This window comes from Hemiscyllium ocellatum, chromosome 25, assembly GCF_020745735.1.
Source record: "Hemiscyllium ocellatum isolate sHemOce1 chromosome 25, sHemOce1.pat.X.cur, whole genome shotgun sequence".
Taxonomy (NCBI): Eukaryota; Metazoa; Chordata; class Chondrichthyes; order Orectolobiformes; family Hemiscylliidae; genus Hemiscyllium; species Hemiscyllium ocellatum.
Window position 1 is genome coordinate 46,587,509 of NC_083425.1, and position 21,076 is coordinate 46,608,584.

Here is a 21,076-nt window from a genome sequence, read left to right on the forward strand (position 1 = left end):
GGCTGATCCTCTATTCCCCATGTGCATTTTCCTGCCTTTCCCCTTGATTCTCCTTCTGATCACAAATTTGTCTATCTGTATCTCAGCCTTAAAAAAACACAAGGCCTGTGTCCCACAGCTCTCTGTGGTAAGGAGTTCCAAAGATAAGCCCACCTTCTTTGCTACAATTTTACCTTTAGCTTCACTTATTGATCACAGTTCAATTACTATTCATGGAGGTTTTAGACCTTAAGGGAATGTGGATTTGTTGCAAGTTGTGTGTTAGCCATAGTTTAGACACATCCACTTTCTAGGTGGATGGATGAAGAGATGGGTAGCAGGTGAGTAAAGGGGTACGGTGACAGATGAGTAAGGGCGAAGGATGCACGAGGCGTAAGATGGCACATTGATGAGTGAAGATTAAATTGGCAGGTGGATAAATAGTTAGGATGCTGGAATGCGGGGGGTGAATGGATAGGCAGCAATACGTGGCTGTAAAGTAGGGTGGAAGGTAAGTAGGGGGTAGGGACGGTGGATGTCAGTGCGGGTGAGTGGGTGGCAGGTTTTGGGCGATCAGATATTGGGGCATTTGGGTGGTGGGATGGATTCTGGTGTCAGGGGCATTTTTTGGCAGAGTCAGTATAAATGACTGGGAGGTTAATTTTATAATATGCTAAATCTTAGAGCAGGATTTAAGTCCTCTGATATTTTCTGGGTAATTATACAGGCAAGTAATTTGAAACTCCTCTGAAGTCTACAATTTTAACTCAGGTTTGGGGAATTTTAGCTGAGGATTCCAGACCTCAGGTATTTTCATCAACATTTAAACTTACCAGGTAATTACCACATACTCAGTGTGTCAATAGTTAGGAATGATCTGGTGGTCAGTATCCAGTCTCTGACTATTAGGAGACCTGAATGGCTCAATGTAAGTATCAGTAATACACTAAATGCTGATCTTAAAAACATCTGAGATTTAACCCCACTCTAAGCCCAGCATGGAGAGGCAAATCAACCTAAACAAAGGAACCTCTGTCACGTTTTGTCAGTTTGAATTCTATCAGTGGTAGGCTTCTGGGTTTGCCAATGAAGTGGATATACTCAAAAACAAGTTATCTGGAGAATTTCAATATCACATGTGAGGGCTCAGTGTAGACTTGCCACTAAATCACTTTTAATGCAGAATAAGAACACTTTCAAAATGCAATTTCATGTTAAGTGTTTCCGAACCGAATTTATAACAGGTAATGTGCCAGCAAGGCCATATTGTTGAATACAGCCTACATTATAACTGAAATATTTCTGCATCACATCAATGTACAGAATGAAATTAGATGTGGCTTTTATCTTCAATTTACTTTTAGCTTTCCACTATTAAAAACATATGACATTAATTTTCAGTTTTCTCTCTGGCAGATTTCGCTAACATTTCTACTCGACAATTGAACAGTTTTCTCGATTCGTATCACAAAAAAAACTCACGTTATATACACCATACAAAGCTTAAAAGTTGTTCATCTCTCTTTTTTTATGAAGCCTAATTTCCAAAATTTTTTTTATAGTTTGATTTGATCAGTTCACCTGTGTTGAGAGAAAAGTAATAAGAAAGGATTGGTTTGTAGGCTTTTATCTATTATTACAAGCATGATCCCAGTAGATAGTTGCAAGCTCCTTGAACATATGAGTTTGAAATAGCAACAATATCTAAGAAATTAAATTATAAGTATGCAATTATTTATAGGGAGCACACTCAGTAGGAGCTGACTACAATTTCATTTACACACACACACACGCACACACTTCATTTATATTTGATTGTGATACATCATGCTAAAGAAGGAGACTAAATCTGAAAAAACTGAGGACTTGGTATTGCAATGAGTGAGACCAAAATTCCATCATCTCCCAGACAACGTCAAATCCAACTCAACTGGGTTTCGGGAATATCTCTTCCCTTGAGATGGTAGCAAAGGTATAAAATAAAATGAAGGTGGTCAATCTCAAATAGTTCTTTTTGGGCTGAAATCCACACCAAACAAATGCCACGTTCCAATATAGATTGCATTAAATTGGCAGTTTGCTAATGGAAGGTTGTGAAAATGGCCATCGTGAACATTGATGCTTTATGCCCACACCACAGGCACATATCATCACCCAGGCAGCTCACATCCAAAGGAGCTTGTTTGTAATATATATCATTGAGTTCGGGGTTAGGGAATGGAAAACAGCTGGTGAAATCTGCCTTTCTTTGCTGCCTAGGCAGTTTTGATTTTATGCCAGTCTTTTCCATACTTCGATGGGGTACTCATGCAATCTTGTTTAAACTATTTAATCTGACAGTGGCTAGAGGGATTATCTAACAATGGGTTTGCATTTTTTTCAATTAACTCTGGAGAATATTGTTAAAGTAAGTTCTATGACCACTGGAGTGTGGAGAGCAGTTTTCCTTCCCTATAGTTGGCTTAGGTACGCATAATGTTTTATTCCCAGAGTAGTTTGTGCTTGCACCATTCATGATCTAAAAATTCCAATGTTCTTTATGTAGAGTGTCATTGCTTGAAAAACCTGGCTGTAAATTTTAGACAATAAATTATATGGATTATTAAATAGCTAAACTGTGGTCTGTTGAAAGCTGGGTGACTGCTCAGAAAAAGTTGTACAAGATAAAATTGAGAAATCCTAAGAGTTACAGATCATATTTTTACATTTTCTTTCACGTTAAAGATAAACAGAAGATTATGATGCTTTATGACAGGACAGAGTTAGACAGTCCTGAGGTCATCATAATTGCTGCTGAAAAATAACCTGAATTACAAACTGATATAACTTATTTCAGCTGCATACAGGCAATTGATTAAACAAACACACAGATGATAGCTGACATCTGAAGGGCATAAACAGCAACTCACTGTATTCAGTCCAAAGACTGAACAGCTGCTCTGTAAAGTTAGCGATATCATTTTTGTTATTTGGAAACTTGGGAAAAACTGAAAGTAAGTTCATAGGGGTTGTTAACTGAAGAACTCCAAAGGTGTGCCTGCTGAATGTGACTAGTTATCACCGCAAATGTAACAAACTATTAAAGCAACATAGAAAATGCTGGAGAAACTGAACAGGTTCAGCAGCATCTGTGGGGAGAAAAACAGAGTTCACGTTTCAAGTCTGGCAAAACTGTTCTTCAGAACTGAAAGAGGTTGGAAAATGTATTTTTATATATTTATGACAGAGACAAAAGCTCAGTGTTTAAGAGAAAGGGATTGTTAATGGCGGAGAATGTAAATTAAGGTGTGAAATGGACAGAATCGGTTCTCTCTACAAAGAGTGTGGTGCTGAAAAAGCACAGCCGGTCAGGCAGCAGCTGAGGAGCAGGAGAGTCGAAGTTTCGAGCTTAAGCTCTTGACGAATTCAAAAGGTTCTTGGATGCTGCCTGATCTGCTGTGCTTTTCCAGCGCCATACTTTTTGACTCTGATCTCCAACATCTGTAGTCCTTACTCTCTCCTATCTCTTTACAAAGAGTAAAATAAATAAGACAAGGCTGTGCAAGGTTTGTGGAGGGGAGTAGGAAGAGAATGGAAAGAAAATTGAGTAGACATAATGTAATCAGTTCCTTAAGTTATGGAATTTAATATTAAGACTTCAAGGCTATAAAGTGCCGAAGCGGAAAGTGAGGTGTTGTTCCTCAAGTATATATTGTGCTTTGCCGGAACATTGCAACAGGTCGGGACAGAAATATTTGTATGAGAGCAAGATGATCCAATGAAATAGCAAGAAACTGGGAGCTCAAGGTCATTCCCATAGACAGAGCAGAGGTGTGCTGCAAAATGGTCACCCAGTCTGTGTTTGGTCTTGTTATTTTAAGGCAGGCCACAAGTCTAAAGATGTGCAGGTTAAGGTGGATTGGCCATGCTAAATTGGCCTTAGTGTCCAGGGATATGTCAGTTAGGTGAATTAGCCATGGGAAATGAGGGTTACAGGGATAGAATAGGGTGGGGTGGGGAAGTGAGTCAGTATGGGCTTTTCGAGCTGAATGGCCTATTTCCACACTGCAGAGATTCCATGGATTTTAAGGATTGTGGACAACTCACAACTGTCACCGTACAGCATAGAAGGTTCTCCAGCACTGAGGATGTCACCTAGAAAGGGGACAAAATGTCTGCAAACCAACTTCCCAGCCTGGCTCACATACCCACAAATAGCTACCTGAACGACAAATCTTTCCACAAACCTCGAATTCTCTGTGTTTATTTCGGAGTTATACCATCCATGGTATTTTATTAAATGTTTATAAGGCTTTATTCTTTAATATTACTTTCAATAATGAAATGTCCATTGCATGCATTTGAGGCTAGTTGAAAAAGACTGCATTTTGCAAATATCAAATATCACAGAGAAAAATATTGTTGATAAGGAGGCCACTTAGACACGTGGAATCCTGATGCCTAGTTAGTGACGCTGAATCAGAGAATAAGGTTTAAGCACACATCTGAGTCTTTACCTTTACTGAATTTAACCTGATCAAAAGTAATCCTCCCTTTTCTACCTGAGGCAAAATTAAATAAATCTACTGCCAACTGCCTTTGATGATTCAGAGACTCCACCTTTTCTGCTTGCCAGTCTGATAAGCACCAATTCTCTGGAAAAGCTACGTGCAAATCTAATTATTTCAAAGGTTCCTGGAACTCAAATGCTTCTTAGACAGGGGGAGTGCGCTTCTTCATTGTTGAAAGCAAAATGGTGGAGGTAGAGATTTATTTTTAACACAGCAGCAAAGTGGTAGCACTGCATCCACAGTATATTAAATGTCAGCCTGATTTTCAATGTATTGTAGCTGTGTTCTGACTATGCATACAATGGAAAGCTGATTAAATTCATCCAAAGTTAAAAACCACACAACACCAGGTTATAGTCCAATAGGTTTAATTGGAAGCAGGTGGTTGTGAAGGAGCAGCGCTCTGAAAGCTATTGCTTCCAATTAAACCTGTTGGACTATAATCTGGTGTTGTGTGGTTTTTAACTTTGTACACCCCAGTCCAACACTGGCATCTTCAAATCATATATCCATCCAAATTGTTTAAGAATCCATCCCCTTATTTAAGAAGGGAAGCAGGGATAATCCAGGTAATTATAGACCGGTGAGCCTGACGTCAGTGGTAGGGAAACTGCTGGAGAAGATACTGAGGGAGAGGATCTATTCCCATTTGGAAGAAAATGGGCTTATCAGTGATGAGCAACATGGTTTTGTGCAGAGAAGGTCATGTCTTACCAACTTATTAGAAGTTTTTGATAAAGTGGCAAAGTTCATTGATGAAAGAAGAACTGTAGATACCATATACGTGGACTTCAGTAAGACATTTGATAAGGTTCCCCATGGTAGGCAGATGGAGAAAGTGAAGTCACATGGGGTCCAGGGTATACTAGCTAAATGGATAGAGAACTAGCTGGGCAATAGGAGACAGAGTAGTAATGGAAGGGAGTTTCTCAAAATGGAGAACTGTAATCAGTGATGTTCCACAGGGATCCGTGTTGGGATCACTGTTGTTTGTATTATACATAACTGATCTGGAGGAAGGTATAGGTGGTCTGATTAGCAAGTTTGCAGATGACACTAAGATTGGTGGAGTAGCAGGTAGTGAAGGAGACTTAGAGAATACAGCACAATATCGATTGGAGAGTTGGGCAGAGAAATGGCAGATGGAGCTCAATCTGGCAAATTTGAGGTGCTGCATTCTGGAAGATCCAATTCAAGAGAACTATACGGTAAATGGAAACATCCTGGGGAAAATTGATGCACAGAGAGATTTGGGTGTTCAGATCCATTGTACCCTGACGGTGGCAAAGCGTGTTAATAGAGTCGTCAAGAAGGCATATGGCATGCTTTTCTTCATCAGACAGGGTATAGAGAACAGAGTTGGCAGGTTGTGTTACAGTTGTAGAAAACTGTTGTTCAGCCACATTTGGAATACTGCATACAGTTCCAGTTGCCACATTACTCAAAGGATGTGGATGCTTTGGAGAGGGTGCAGAGGATGTTCACCAGGATATTGCCTGGTATAGAAGGCACTAGCTATGAAGAGAGGTTGAGTAGATTAGGATTATTTTCATTAGAAAGACGAAGGTTGAGGGGGGACCTGACTGAGATTTACAAAATTATGAGAGGTATAGACAGAGTGGATAGGAAGAAGCTTTTTCCCAGAGTGGGGGACTCAGTTACTAGGGGTCATGAGTTCAAAGTGAGAGAGGAAAAGTTTAGGGGAGATATACGTGGAAAGTTCTTTATGCAGAGGTTGGTGGGTACCTGGAAGGTGTTACCAGTGGAGGTGGTAGAGCCGGCATGATATCGTCATTTAAGATGTATCTAGACAGATACATGAATGGGCAGGGAGGCAAAGGCATACAGATCCTTAGAAAATTGGCAACAGGTTTAGATAGAGAATCTGGATCAGCGCAGGCTTGGAGGGCTGAAGGGCCTGTTCCTGTGCTGTAATTTTCTTTGTTCCTTGTTCTGTGTTCAAACTGTGGTTTTGTTCCTGTAGTTTAAGGGATTAATAGCCATTCAGGTAATTACAGGTGGTGAGGTGATGATAATGAAAGTCTGGAATTAAGAGTCTAATACTAACCATGAAATCATTGCTGATCATCAAGACAGACCCATCTGGTGCACTAGGGAAGGAAATCTGCCATCCTTACCTGGTCTGGCCTACATGTGACTCCAGACCCACAGCAATGTGGTTGATGCTTAACTGCCCTCTGGGCAATTAGCGATGGGCAATACATGCTGGCCTGGCCAGTGACACCCACATCCTGTGAATGGATAGAATCAATAATATCAGATCACATAGTAGTTGGAACCTGTGAAAGATTGTAATGAAGTCTTGCAATAGTCTACCTTGTAAACCATGTAACAGCCAATAAATAGTTCTTAGTTTATAACTACTTTATTTCTAGTTCTCTTGTATTGAAGACACACAGACTTCAGTGATGATATTAATTCACTTCCATGGTGTCTTTAAGTACGGGAGCTTCAAGTTTCAGTTCAGTAGCTGGAATACTTAAAAAGACGATGGGATGTTGGGGTGTTAAGTTGAACAGAGACTTTTGCAATGATGTATTCTGTAAATAAATGTATGACTAAGAAAAGGATTTGGATCTAGTTTCATGCTTAATCATCAATTTTGGATCATCTCTGTAGTAATTCGAACGAGGGTCAGGTAGATCTTATTGACTGTGAGGTCCTTGATTGTGGTAGTTAACCTGGGCCAATCAGGAGCCCTGGCTGACAGATAACAACAGTAGATTCGGAGAATCTCTTCATCTGGGGACTGGCTAGTCAGAGGCCACATACTGTGCACATGTACATAAAGGGTGTCAGGATACTGGCCTCGGTGCAGTTATTTCAATCTCTCAATTATTTATGACTAAATTTAGAGCAGAGATGGGAAGGAGTTTTGTCTGTCAGTGGGTCATTAGTCTTTGGGACTTTCTTCCCCAGAGAACAGTGGAGGCTGAACACTGAATATTTTGAAAGCTAAGTTAGATGCATTTTTGATTGACGAGGAAATCAAGGATTACAGGAGACAAGCAAGAAAGTAAAGCTGACTGTGCCAGATTAACTATGATCTTGTTGACTGGTGGAGTAGACCCAATGGTCCAATTGACCTAATCCTGCTCCTATTTCTTTTCTCCTTAAACATTCTTCAGTGTAGAATCATCACAGGTTCACTTGCCAGTCTGTGTTGATCTCAATCAGGTTGGTGTTAGGATAAATAAAATTGGTTTCAACAACCCTGAACTGGTAATCTGTGCCAGACAGATCTCATAAGGAAAGGATCAGGACCATGCTTGGGTTGGTGAGTTACAGGCCACAGGCTGGTATGAATTAACTGAACTGCAACATTAGTTAGAGATTAGAGAAGAGGAAGAGAAAACTAGGTGTGAATTTAAGAAACTGTGGTGTCATTGGGCTAAAAGCAAAAGTGTACATTTAATAAAGGATTCCTGTTAACAGACTACAATGAAAATTTATCACCTTTGTAATCATCCACAGCATTAACTGCTTAGTATAAATGCAGTCATGACATTATTAAATAGTGGACTAAATAGCCTCATACCAATACATTTAGTTTTGGAATGGCGATATCACGCAGTATTCTGTCTTACTTCCCAGTTCGCTGTCAAACTTAATTCTTTGTCAGAGCAAACCAAGTAAAATTTGGGCTTCATCCAAAATGTTTCATCTTCCAACATCCATCTGTGTAGGCAGGATGCAAAATGCATAAAGCAAAGTGGAGGCATGCGCTTACTTATTTGACAATCTACCTCAACCCATAATTAAGAGGTTGGATAGAGTTCATTGCCTCTCCTACCACAAGGCTGTACCAGGTTTACTGTCATTTTCTACATACTACGCACTGCAGATCCTCAGGGAAATTAATCAGGAGCTTTAACAGAAAACTTTAGCCAACACAGCTTTTCATTGTAAAGACTGTCTGAGCCTTTCCTTAGATTTGTTCGGCCATTTTAATGAACAGAACCCACATAATAATGTGTATGATAAACCGACACAATATTTCTGCCACTATTTTCTTTAAAAATCAACCATTTAAAATCAAACCCTGTTTCCAAGTGATTTTAGATCCAAAATGTCAGCCTGTGATTACTTAACCAAACTTACTTGTATCAAGTACTACTCTTTTAAATTGAAATTAAAATACTGGGGACCAGTCACACATGAAAATTATTGAAGTGTGTTTTCAAAATTCTGATAAGCCATTTGTGATTTTATGGTACCTGGGATCATGTTGTGGGACATTCATGTATAAATGTTCAAAGAGTTTTGCAGAAGTATTTTTTTCGATTCTACTATTTGGGGAGAATTTGTTTAAAAACATCTTCGCAAAAATAGTGGAGTCATATTAACTTGTGCAGTATAATCGCATGGTCTATTTTCCTATAATGTGTGCCAAAAATTCGGAATGAAGTCAATTCAAGCTCTTACAGGAAGTGTTCTACTGGTATCCTTAAACTATATTTTGTTTTAAGGTTCAAATACTCAGTGGTTTTTAAATCTTTACATTGAATGTAACCATTTTGGGCAAAAATCTGCCGATGGTGAAGAGTGGACTTATAGGTTCTGTAGCTCCATGAATGATGATCTTGCCCTTTGGACATGGAGCCCTGATGTGCTGCAATATGTCAGCCAGTCCAGCTGCCACAGCTAATTTCGGAAAAAGACATTGCTCAAATGCAGTGAAGCACAGCCCAAAAATTGCAAACACATGGATAAACCTTATCTGAGACATACGGCACTCGGACTAGGTAATGCATGTACATGGAAATCAAAAGCAGTTTGGAGCTTTTTCTAATGTTTCCCAATACCCCGAGGCAATCAGCCCTCAAGGTCAGAATGGAATGGTAAACTAATAATTCCTTGCTAAAGCTCCCCAAGGGAACAATGCTACTTCGCGAGAGGGCATCCTCTTTGTCCCTCTGAGTCAACTGAAGCCCAGGGACCATCACATTATCCTGTATCTTATCAAAGAATACACAGCTCCCAGTGTGTGGTCACCACCCTTTAAGAAAAATAAGAGGGTTCTTGACAAGATGTGGAACAGTTTTACCACAATGATTTGATCTGATTTATTATTGTCACATGTACCTAGGTACAGTGAAAAGTTTTGTTTTGCCTGCAGTACAGGCAGACAAATGGGTTAGGGTAATAGAACAGAGTGAAGAATACAATATTACAGCTGTAGAGAAGGTGTACAAAGAGTGAAATTTCATCAGAAAAGATTATCTTCCAAGTGATTAATTCAAATGTTGACAAGATTCTAATGGATCAATTGGTCCACACAATGCATTGCTGTAACTCACAAAAAATCTTCCAATGGCACCTTCTAAATCTGTGACCTTGATCACCTAGAAGAGTATGCCTAGCAAAGGCATTGAAATAACACCACATGCAAGTGTATACCTGAGGTGCATGGTTTTCTGACTTGGATCTATATCTCCATTCCTTCACTATATTGCATCAAGAACCTGGATGTCCATCTCCAACAGCACAGTGTGCGTACCTGCACCATAGGGATTGCATTGATTCAAAGAGGTAGCTCACTACAGTCTTCTGGAATGGCACTTGTGGATGGACAGTAAATTTTGGCTTTGCCATCACTTCTCACATCTGAAAAATGAATTTATAGCTGCAGTTACAGTGAATGCTTTGTGACAGGAAGTCCTTGTGTAGGTTATATTGGCACCATTCATGGCATAATACAGAATTGTGATCAAGAGGTAATTGAAGTTTCCATGCTGCATTCTTCAGTCATTTTTCCAGAAAATGGAGTCAAGGTAATCAAACTGTCCGTATATGCAGGACTTTCACAAAATGCTTGATTTTATCTAACCATACCTAAGTCTACTTAATAATGTAAGAAAAATCTCATTGAGTTCGGGTAGCATAATAGTATTGATAAAGGATTGATTAACTATTAGAGAACAGATGGGATAAAGAGGGCATTTTGAGGATCACAAATTGTATCTAGTAGTGTGCTATGGGGATTAGTGCTGGGGCAACAATTATTTGAAAATAAATTAATGACTTGGGTGAGGAAAGTAAATGTAGTATCACCAATTTGCAGATGGCACAAAAATAGTTGAAAAGAGAAGTCATGAGGATGACACAAAGGGTTTAAGTGGGTGGGTCAAACTTGGCATACGGAATATAAAATATGAAAATGTGAGATTATGAACTTTGGCAAGAAGAATAGAGGAGCTGAATATGAGTTAAATTCGGGAGACTGCAGAAGAGAAGCATTTGGGAGTCCTCATGAATGAATCATAAAAAGCTAACATCAACGTTCAGTATGTAATAGGGAAGACAAATGGAATGTTTGCATTTATTTGAAAGAGACTGGAATATAAAAACAGGGAAGTCTGGCTAAAACCATACAAGGCACAGGTCAAAGTGAGAAATAGATGGTGCTCCAGCTGCACAGGTAGAAGCCAACTTTATGCAGCACATCTTTCTAATCATGTGCAAAAATTATCAACAGCATGTGCTTGACATGTTTGGATTAAAATGTCAATCCTTAGAAAAGACCAATCAAGAATTTTTTAAAAACTGCAAGTAACTAAAGAAAAGCTATCTGGAGAGAAAAGCAATTAACAGACCAAAGTGGATCATAGAGTCATAGAGATGTACAGCACGGAAACAGACCCTTCGGTCCAACCTGTCCATGCTGACCAGATATCCCAACCCAATCTAGTCCCATCTGCCAGCAGCCGGCCCATATCCCTCCAAACCCTTGCTATTTATATACCCATCCAAATGTCTTTTAAATGCTGCAGTGATGAATCTCCAGCCTCCACCACTTCCTCTGGCAGCTCATTCCATACACGTACCGCCCTCTGTGTGAAAAAGTTTTCCCTCAGATCTCTTTTATATCTTTCCTCTCTCACCCTAAACCTAGTTCTGGACTCCCCCACCCCAGGGAAAAGACTTTGTCTATTTATCTTATTCATGCCCCTCATAATTTTGTAAACCTCTAAGGTCACCCCTCAGCCTCCGACGTTCCAGGGAAAACAGCCCCAGACTCTTCAACCTCCCCCTATAGTTGAAATTCTCCAACCAAGACAACATCTTTGTAAAGCTTTTCTGAACCCTTTCAAGTTTCACAACATCTTTCTGATAGGAAGGAGATCAGAATTGCATGCAATATTCGAACAGTGGCCTAACCAATGTCCTGTACAGCCGTGACATGACCTCCCAACTCCTGTACTCAGTGCTCTGACCAATAAAGGAAAGCATATCAAACGCCTTCTTCACTATCCTATCTATCTGCGACTCCACTTTCAAGGAGCTATAAACCTGCATTCCAAGGTCTCTTTGTTCAGCAACACTCCCTAGGACCTTACCATTAAAAGTATAAGTCCTGCTAAGATTTGCTTTCCCAAAATGCAGCACCTCACATTTTTCTGCACTAAACTCCATCTGCCACTTCTCAGCCCATTGGCCCATCTGATCAAGATCCTGTTGTAATCTGAGGTAATCTTCTTTGCTGTCCACTACACCTCCAATTTTGGTGTCATCTGTAAACTTACCAACTATACCTCTTCTGCTCACATCCAAATCATTTACATAAATGACAAAAAGTAGTGGACCCAGCATCGATCCTTGTGGCACCCCATTGGTCATAGGCCTCTAGTCTGAAAAACAATCTTCCACCACACCCTCTGTCTTCTACTTTTGAGCCAGTTCTGTATCCAAATGGCTAGTTCTCCCTGTTTTCCATGAGATCTAACCTTGCTAATCAGTCTCCCATGGGGAACCTTGTCGAATGCTTTACTGAAGTCCATATAGATCACATCTACTACTCTACCCTCACCAATCCTCTTTGCTACTTCTTCAAAAATCTCATGTTAATATTCAATATGCAGAAATTGGTGATCTGCACAGATGGCAATGGGAGACAATGGAACTGCAACAGTGAGCCATGAAACCATGAGAGGGAATTTTTTAGTTAAAGCCTTTCAAGACCAAACAACTGAACTCATGGAGACACATCACATGTTGGTGATGTTTAAATTTGAACATTGACCACAGAACATAGCGCAACAAGAGTTGGCAGGATTTGAACATCTCAGTATGATTACTAAACTAAAAATCGAGCTCTGAGCAGTCAATTAGTTCAAGCAAGCCTTGCAGCCTGAAATTGAGAAGTTTGCAGTATACTTATAAAAGTCATGCACTCAGAAAGCCAGTGTGCTCACCCAACTGAAACAGTGATGTATTGATGAAGAATGAGTCTCTCTGTTGCGGACCTCGAAGATCAGAGTGAATGATTAACTGAAGGAAACATTCCGCTGTGGTTAATTAGCAATTACCTAGGGCTGATTTTATGTTTTTTTGAGCTCTGTCAGGGAGTGATTTCCACTGTGAGACTTCCTTGTGAGATTTATCACCATATTCTACCTATCATACCACATGGGTGGGTTCTTTTCATCTGATTCTGTCTCCAATTTATCACATGCCAATCCTGTAACAACTCACCACTAGTGGATTATATATCGAAAGACTGGCACCCTGTGCCATCTTTAAAAGTCTGATGTGCACCCTAACAAACACTGTCAGTCCACAGCTTAACTGCACAGTTCCTGACATTTGCCCAGGACATGGCAGACAAGAGCAATTGGCAGCCCACTTTGTGGATGGGTTCCTGGACTCACGCTGGGGTCAATAGTGCAGACAAAGGGTGTCTTCTTATCCAGGACCAGCGGTGGAAACCAGAACAACAAATTGGGTTAGGGTTAGGGTTAGGGTTAGGGCCAACTGGGTCACTGCACTCTTAGCCATCCAGAAGACTGCGTAGCAATGTAGGAAGAAGGTTAATGACCTTCTCCACTCCATCAGGTAAAGTGCCAATACCTTTTCACCCTTATTCTATCTCACAGCTCTGTTAGCTCTCAGCAAGGCTCATGCTCTATCATTCTCACTATTGCCTGCAACATCTTCCCTCACTTGCTCTCACCCATCCCAACCTCTGGCACACTAATGCTGCATGCCTGCCTATTCACTCACTTGAGCCACCTGTGCCATGTGTACCAACAGTAACAGCTATACCAGCCACTTTCATCCCCTGTAATACATACCTCTTTCTCATTCCAGAAGGAAAGCAGCCCAGAACAGGACAAGAGGCATCAAGACTAGTTATGGCCTGCTCAATATTTGCCTCCTCACCCATTATGGAGACTACCTGACTCTGACTGTCCCCACTGGGTGACTGACAGCATCCAAGCCCCTGGACTGGTATCAGAGCCTGCCCAGATCAACTGAAGTAAGGCTGTATCCCCTGACTTGATAGAGGAGTGCTTAAAATCACAACATGCTGCCTGCCTTATGTCTGTCCTAAATGACGAGGAAGATAGAAATAACATGAACCTGGTATCTCTGACTAAAGGAGCATGTGCATAAAGACAAGGCAAAATAGAGATGCTGTGAGCATCCAGGTAGGCTCCTTATTGATTCCTAATGATCTTACTCCAACAATTTATTCTGTTGTCCATGATGATACTGTCCTGCTTTCTTGTAAAGTCTCCAAGATTTCCTGTCTGCGCTTTGGCAGTATCATGGAAGAACACAGGACTGAAGAAGGGTTACACCCGAAACGTTGACTTCTCCACCACCTGATGCTGCCTGGCTTGCTGTGTTCTTCCAGCCTCCTGCCTGTCTACCTCGAATTCCAGCATCTGCAGTTTTCTTTTTGCCTGTAGCAGTATCATAGCAGTCTCATAGTGATATCATTATCTACAGAAAGAGAAATTCTGATCCTAAAAGTAATAATGACATCTTCATCTCATTGCCTACAGCCTTTATTGGGAGAGGTTTCATGGACAGGAGCAGGGATGTGTTGTTGCAGTTATACAGGATCTTCGTGAGGCCACACCTAGAATATCGTGTGCAGTTTTGGTCTCCTTTTCTGAGGAGGGATGCTCTTGCTCTCGAGGGAGTGCAGTGAAGCTGTTTCTGGGGATGGCGGACGGATGTACGAGGAGAGATTGACTAGGTTAGGATTATTTTCGCTGGAGTTCAGACGAGTGAAGGAAGATCTCATTGAGGCTTATAAAATTCTACAAGGACTAGACCAGGGTAGATGCAGGGAGGATTTTCCCAATGGAGGGTGTGAGCATCAGGGGTCAGAGTCTGAGGATTTAGAGTGGACCATTTAGGACAGAGATGAGGAGACATTTCATCACCCAAAGAGTGGTGAGCCTGGGGAACTGATTACCACAGAAAGTAGTTGATGCCAAAACATTGGAAGTATCCAAGAGACATCTAGATGTAGCACTTGGGGCGAATGGGATCTAAGGTTATTGGAAGAAAGCAGAATTAGGCAATTGAGTTGGACGATCAGCCATGATCACGATGAGTGGCAAAGGGCTGAATGGCTTCCTCCTGCTTCTTTCTTCTCTGTATCTATGTAATATCTTCAGAATAACCTTTTGTTTTTCAATTATTGTGCTTTTTCCAAGATCAGAGAGCAAATCGAAAGGAGAGAGGAAATGTCACTTCCTGATCTCCTGCTTCAAGAGACTGATCATTGGAGTGCTGCAGTCTCCTGGCATACAAGTCAGTTTTTCCTAATTGGTCTTCACTGCTGCTACATTCAAATCTTCTTAGGTGTCATAGCCCAGCTATCAACAAAACCAGCCATCTCACTCCAACAAAGTGTTCAGTCTCCAAAGAAATGGCAGGAGAGGAAATTCTTTTGACATATTCTCGAAAAGGAAAGGGAATGTGGCTGGAGATTCATCACTCAAGCGAAATCAATGTGTGGGGGATGGTGGGGAAGGGAGAAAGCGAAGTAAAAGAAAGAATTAAAGGTTCATTGTTAAATAGTGGTAAAAATGAGACCGTAACGACAACATGGGCAGAGATGTGGAGTAAATGCAATTATATCTTTACTCTAAGAATAGATATCAAGTATGTGCTAAAGGTATATGTGGCATCACCATGTCACAGTGATATTAATTCACATGCTGCTGGAGGCAGGGTCTGCTGGTTTCCAGACAAATGGCTTCTCTTACCATCCTCTGGATATTAATATGTTCAACAAAGCATGTTGCTGTTCACTGACAAGTGTGTAGTTCTTATCTCACAACAGCTCAGTTTCTGAGTACAGTCTGGTGGGATTAGAGGAAATGATTAGGGTGGTCAGGCAGGCAGTGGGGAAGAAGTGAGTCTGTTGACACAAATAGCCTTGTCAGTTTAGTTTTCTTGATTTTCTAAAGTGTGTCCACCCACATCAACCTGATGACATCACCCATATAAATTCGCCAAGCGAACTTTCCGAAACCTTGCTGTGGCTGACATCAGCTGCATGAATGAATGCAAATCCTTTTCAGACTCAACAATATTACATGCAGAGCGAATGTCTCCTCATCCACTCGGTATAACATCCTAAACAATCCTTGTATTGTTCAGGTCACGTAACTGTGGTTTGAGTAGTCAGTCAAATGTCAAACTCAAATGTGCACTAAATTTGACTGGACTTGTTTGATTCCAAAAATGCGCATGTTTTCAGGAATTTCTCAAGATTGTCACTCAATCCATTTACTTCACTAAACATCATGTTTTGTCATGCAGTTCATTTGGGAAATGCAAATTCAAAAGAACAGATTTGCTTCATCTTTACGCTAATATTTAAAAGAAACTGGGATTCATTTATAGATTATCATAACTGCACCATATTATTTTACTTAAATAGCACAAATTTATTCTTTAATTGTAGTTGTTAGTTGTTAAGTTGGACCTATATCTGATTATTTCTTCATATCCCTCACAGTATACAAACCTGGTTTATCAGTCCTTGGAGAAATACTGCCTGAAATTACTTCCAAACTCTGTTACAACACTCCTGCTGCTACTGAATAGCTTAAGTATTCCATCCCCTTCACCTTTCACATCCTCTCATTCCAAGCAAATCTCTCCTTGACTTATATAGATGTACAACACAGAAACAAATTCTTCGATCTAACTTGTCCATGCTGACCAGATACCCTAAAATAATCTAATCCCATTTGCCAGCTCTTGGCCTGTATCCCTCTAAACCCTTCCTATTCATATACCCATCCAGATGACTTTTAAATGCTGTAATTGTACCAGCCTCCACCACTTCCTCTGGCAGCTCATTCCATACACGCACCACCCTCTGCATGAAAGTGTTGCCCCTTAGGTCTCTTTTAAATGCTTCTCCTCCTCAGCATTGCTGAGGTTCAGCTTCTAACCTCACTCCCTGAGATTTAATGGATGCCATCTTACCTTTTCAGACAAATATCCCCTTAATTTTTATCCTACATTACTGTGTACACCTGTGTCCCCTCCAATTGATCTCCTGTTCCCACAAACTTATATTTACCATTTGTTCGATCTTATTTCCACTCTACTCCTAGCAACCAGCTTCCCTTCCTTGACAACATTGTCAATCATTTTTTTCTGAAAGGTCCCACCTCACTTTCAAAACTGTACAGTTTTGGAAATGGATCCATTTCAGGCAAATGATCAAGAATGGGAGGTGATGGTCATGGTATTACTGCTGGGCTGTTAATCTGGAGACTCTGGGGACCTGGGTTCAAATCCTGCCAAGGCAGATGGTGGAATTTAAACTCAATAAAAGAAAGACTGGAATTAGAGTCTAATGTTGACCACAAAAACATTGTCAATTCTCAGAAAAAAAAACCCTTCTGGTTCAGTAATGTCCTCTAGTGAAGGGAACTGCTGACATGTGATTCCAGATTCTTGACTCTTAATCATTCTTTGGGTAATAAATGCTGACCTAGCCAGTGATACCCTCATTCTGTGATTGAATTTTTAAAAAAATCAACCTAATTTCTGTGTGTCCAGAAGTCACATGGAGGCCAGACTAGCTACAAATGCCACATTTTCTGCTCTGAAGGACATCAGTGAATCAGATGATAATCAGTGATAGCTACATGCTTAGTATTATAGAGATTAGCCTTTCTTTCAATTGAACTTTTTGAATACTAATTTAGTTTCCACCTTCTGCTGTGGTTAGTTTGCGGGCGGCACGGTGGCACAGTGGTTAGCACTGCTGCCTCGCAGCGCCTGAGACCCGGATTCAATTCCCGACTCAGGCGACTGACTGTGTGGAGTTTGCACGTTCTCCCCGTGTCTGCGTGGGTTTCCTCCGGGTGCTCCGGTTTCCTCCCACAGTCCAAAGATGTGCGGGTCAGGTGAATTGGCCATACTAAATTGCCCGTAGTGTTAGGTAAGGGGTAAATGTAGGGGTATGGGTGGGTTGCGATTCGGAGGGTCGGTATGGACTTGTTGGGCCGAAGGGCCTGTTTCCACACTGTAAGTAATCTAATCATGTCCCTAGAACATTAGTCTCAGTGTCTGCATTACTTGTCTAGTGACATCAACTTTCATCACTACCTGTACTGAATTTCACTTGCCAATTATTTACTCCAGCTGTACTATCTACACATGGGTTAAGGTGAAGGCAGCCATCTTATGAGCTAAATGTCCAATAACACCAGAAAGTAGTGGAGAAAACCAACAGGTCTGACAGCATCTATGGAAAGAGTAAATGTTGAGTCCAGTATGGGTTCTTCTTCCAAACTACTTCAAAGTTCCAAAGAAATGTCATATCAGACTCAAAATGTTAACTCTGTTTCTATCTCCACAGATGTTCCCAGGCTGTGTTTCTCCAGCATGTTCTGTTTTTAGTCAGATTTTCACCATCCACTGCATTTTGACTTGATTCTGGAAGATCCATTATGATTAAACCCCTATCATGATTGAATAGCACTCCTGTATCTGTCAGACTTCAATTTATCTTAAGGACATAAAAAATGGAAATGTGTAGTTAACCCTCATGACCTAAAGTTATTTTATAGACAGATAACATTGCCAGCATTTCAATAGCATCAAAATCATATAATTCAATGTCATAATTTATCATCTCTCCTTCCAGAGGCAAAATAAAATTCTTCTAATTTTTAGCATGCTTTAGGTTTATTTTATGTCTTGAACTGAAAAGCCAGATTATAAATGTGTCAAAAAAAGTCTGAGATCACCATTCTTACCTCTCACCTTCTCTCTGATACAAACAACTCACATCTTCCAGTCTCTTCACGTAACTAAATTCTCTGACCTCTAAAATCACTCTTGCTGCTCTATGCTGAAAAAGTAAAGTTGCCACAATCCTAGAAGACTATGGAATCATGGAGTGATACAGCCATACAACACGGAAACAGATCCTTCAGTCCAAACGGTTCATGCCGAACATGATCCGAAACTAAACTGGTCCCACCTGTCTGTGCTCGACCCATATCCCTCCAAACCTTTCCTAGTCATGTTATTATCCAAACGTCTTTTAAATGTTGTAATTGTACCCACAGCCACCACTTCCTCAGGGAATTCAGCCCACGCATGGACCACCCTGAGTGTAAAAAAATTTGCTCCACATGTCTTTTTTAAATCTCTCTCCTCTCAGCTTAAAAATGTGTCCCCCTCATGATTTTGTAAACCTCTATTAGGTCACCTCTCAAACTCCTACGTTCCAGTGAAGAAACTCCAGCCTATCCAGCTTTGCTTTATAACTCAAACCTTCCAAACCCAGCAACATCCTAATTAAATCTTTTCTGAATCCCCTCTACCTTAATAATACCCTTCCGATGACTGGGCTATCAGAACGAGACACAGTACTGCAGAAAGACCTCACCTCAACATGATTCCCAATTCCTATACTCTTTCAAGAGAGACAACTTGGTGGTAGCTTAACCTAAGAACCCCTCTCAGGCAAGGGGAGAGGCTGGGATTAACAGACCTTCAATGTAACCTTGGCCAGTGCAGGAATTGAACCCATGCTTTTTGCATTAGTCTACATTGCAAACCAGCCATCCAGCTAATTGGAGCAAATATAGTTGAAATGACAAGTTTTAGTGTCAGAAACCATCTTAAAGAATCCACCCAAAATGAACAGAACAACATCATGCATACGAAGTACTTCATGTAAATTCTAATGCATACACCAAAATCCTTGTCCTTTCCATCCTTAATGACCAGCGAATGTCTTAAATAAGTCCGTCGGAAATATATTCAGTATTTTTCAAGGGAAATATAGCAACTGCTATAGGAAAGATGTTGCTAAATTTCAAAGAGTTCAGGAAAAATTTACAAGGATGTTGCCAAGGTTGCAGGGTTTGAGTTATAGAGAGAGGTTGAATAGGCTTGGGCTGTTTTTCCTGGAGCAACAGAGGTGGGGGGGCCTGACCTTATAGAGGTTTATAAAATCATGACAGATATTGATAGGGTGTATAGACAATGTATTTTTCCCAGGATAGGGGAGTCCAAAACTAGAAGGTATAGGTTTAAGGTGAGAGGGAAAAAAGTTAAAAAGGATTTGAGTAGTAACTTTTCCATGTTGAGGATGGTGTGTGTATGGAACGAGTTAAATTACTTACAGTATAGAAACAGGCCCTTCGGCCCAACAAGTCCACACTGACCCGCCGGAGCGCAACCCACCCATACCCCTCCATTTACCCCTTTACCTAACACTAAGGGGAATTTAGCATGGCCAATTCAGCTAACCTGCACATCTTTGGACTGTGGAAGGAAACCAGAGCACCCGGAGGAAACCCACACAGACACGGGGAGAATGTGCAAACTCCACACAGTCAGTCACCTGAGGCAGGAATTGAACCTGGATTTCTGGCGCTGTGAGGCAGCAGTGCTAACCACTGTGCCACCATGCTGCCCATAAGTTTGCCAGAGGAGATGGTGGAGACTGGTACAATTATAATATTTAAAAGGTGCCTGGATGGCGACATGAATAGGAAGGGTTTAGAGGGATATGGGCCAAATGCTGGCAGATGGGACTGGATTAGGTTAGGATATCTGGTCAGCATGGATGAGTCGGACTGAACGTATAATCAATTTTTCAATGTATAATTTCACTTACATCACACGGCAAATTTTTGCTATAAATTCTGTGTTACGATCGAGCCCTCCATAATCACCTGATGAAGGAGCGTCACTCCAAAAGCTAGTGTGCTTCCAATTAAACCTGTTGGACTATAACCTGGTGTTGTGTGATTTTTAACTTATCACAGAGCCAGTTTGCAAGCATTTGCATCACATGCATATTCATTAAGAGGCCAGCTCTCCAGGATCCTGTTCCCTTTTCCAATTAAGTTCTGTGCAAGTGAAATAATAAAAGTTAATGATTCCGGACCACACAACAGAGACGTGCAGCAGGAAGGTAACATTCTCCAGGCTCTGCCAAAAGTTACACAGCACAAGGAAGAGAGGCTGGAGTGTAGTGGGCACAGTGAAAGCAAGCATGCAAATGGTAGAAGGGCTATCTGAGAACATGAAGCAGACTGGACAGGTTGGGATAGGAGATTTGTATTTATTTGTGAGTAGTGCAGCCAGAAGTAGAGTGGTCTTTTGGATAGAGATTGGTGTGGAATATCGAGACTATAAGGTAGGTTGGTGATATTGGTGGTAGCAATGTGGATTAAATTGAAGGTACTGGGAAGCAGATAGTGACAGTGACAGAGAGAGTGAGACATGACTTC

General features: G+C 40.9%; 1 protein-coding gene across 10 annotated transcripts in view; it reads right to left on the minus strand.

Annotated features, from left to right (window-relative positions):
- Nucleotides 1-21,076, minus strand: part of LOC132827667 (myosin-16) — a 289,190-nt gene that overhangs the window by 252,590 nt on the left and 15,524 nt on the right. For 9 of the 10 annotated variants that reach the window (XM_060844286.1, XM_060844285.1, XM_060844290.1 and 6 more), the window contains exon 2: nucleotides 6,668-6,781. The exons of the other annotated variant lie outside the window; for it this stretch is intronic. In XM_060844286.1, the coding sequence (XP_060700269.1) occupies nucleotides 6,668-6,781 (114 nt within the window). The remainder of the gene's footprint in view (nucleotides 1-6,667; nucleotides 6,782-21,076) is intronic. 10 annotated transcript variants of the gene reach the window in all.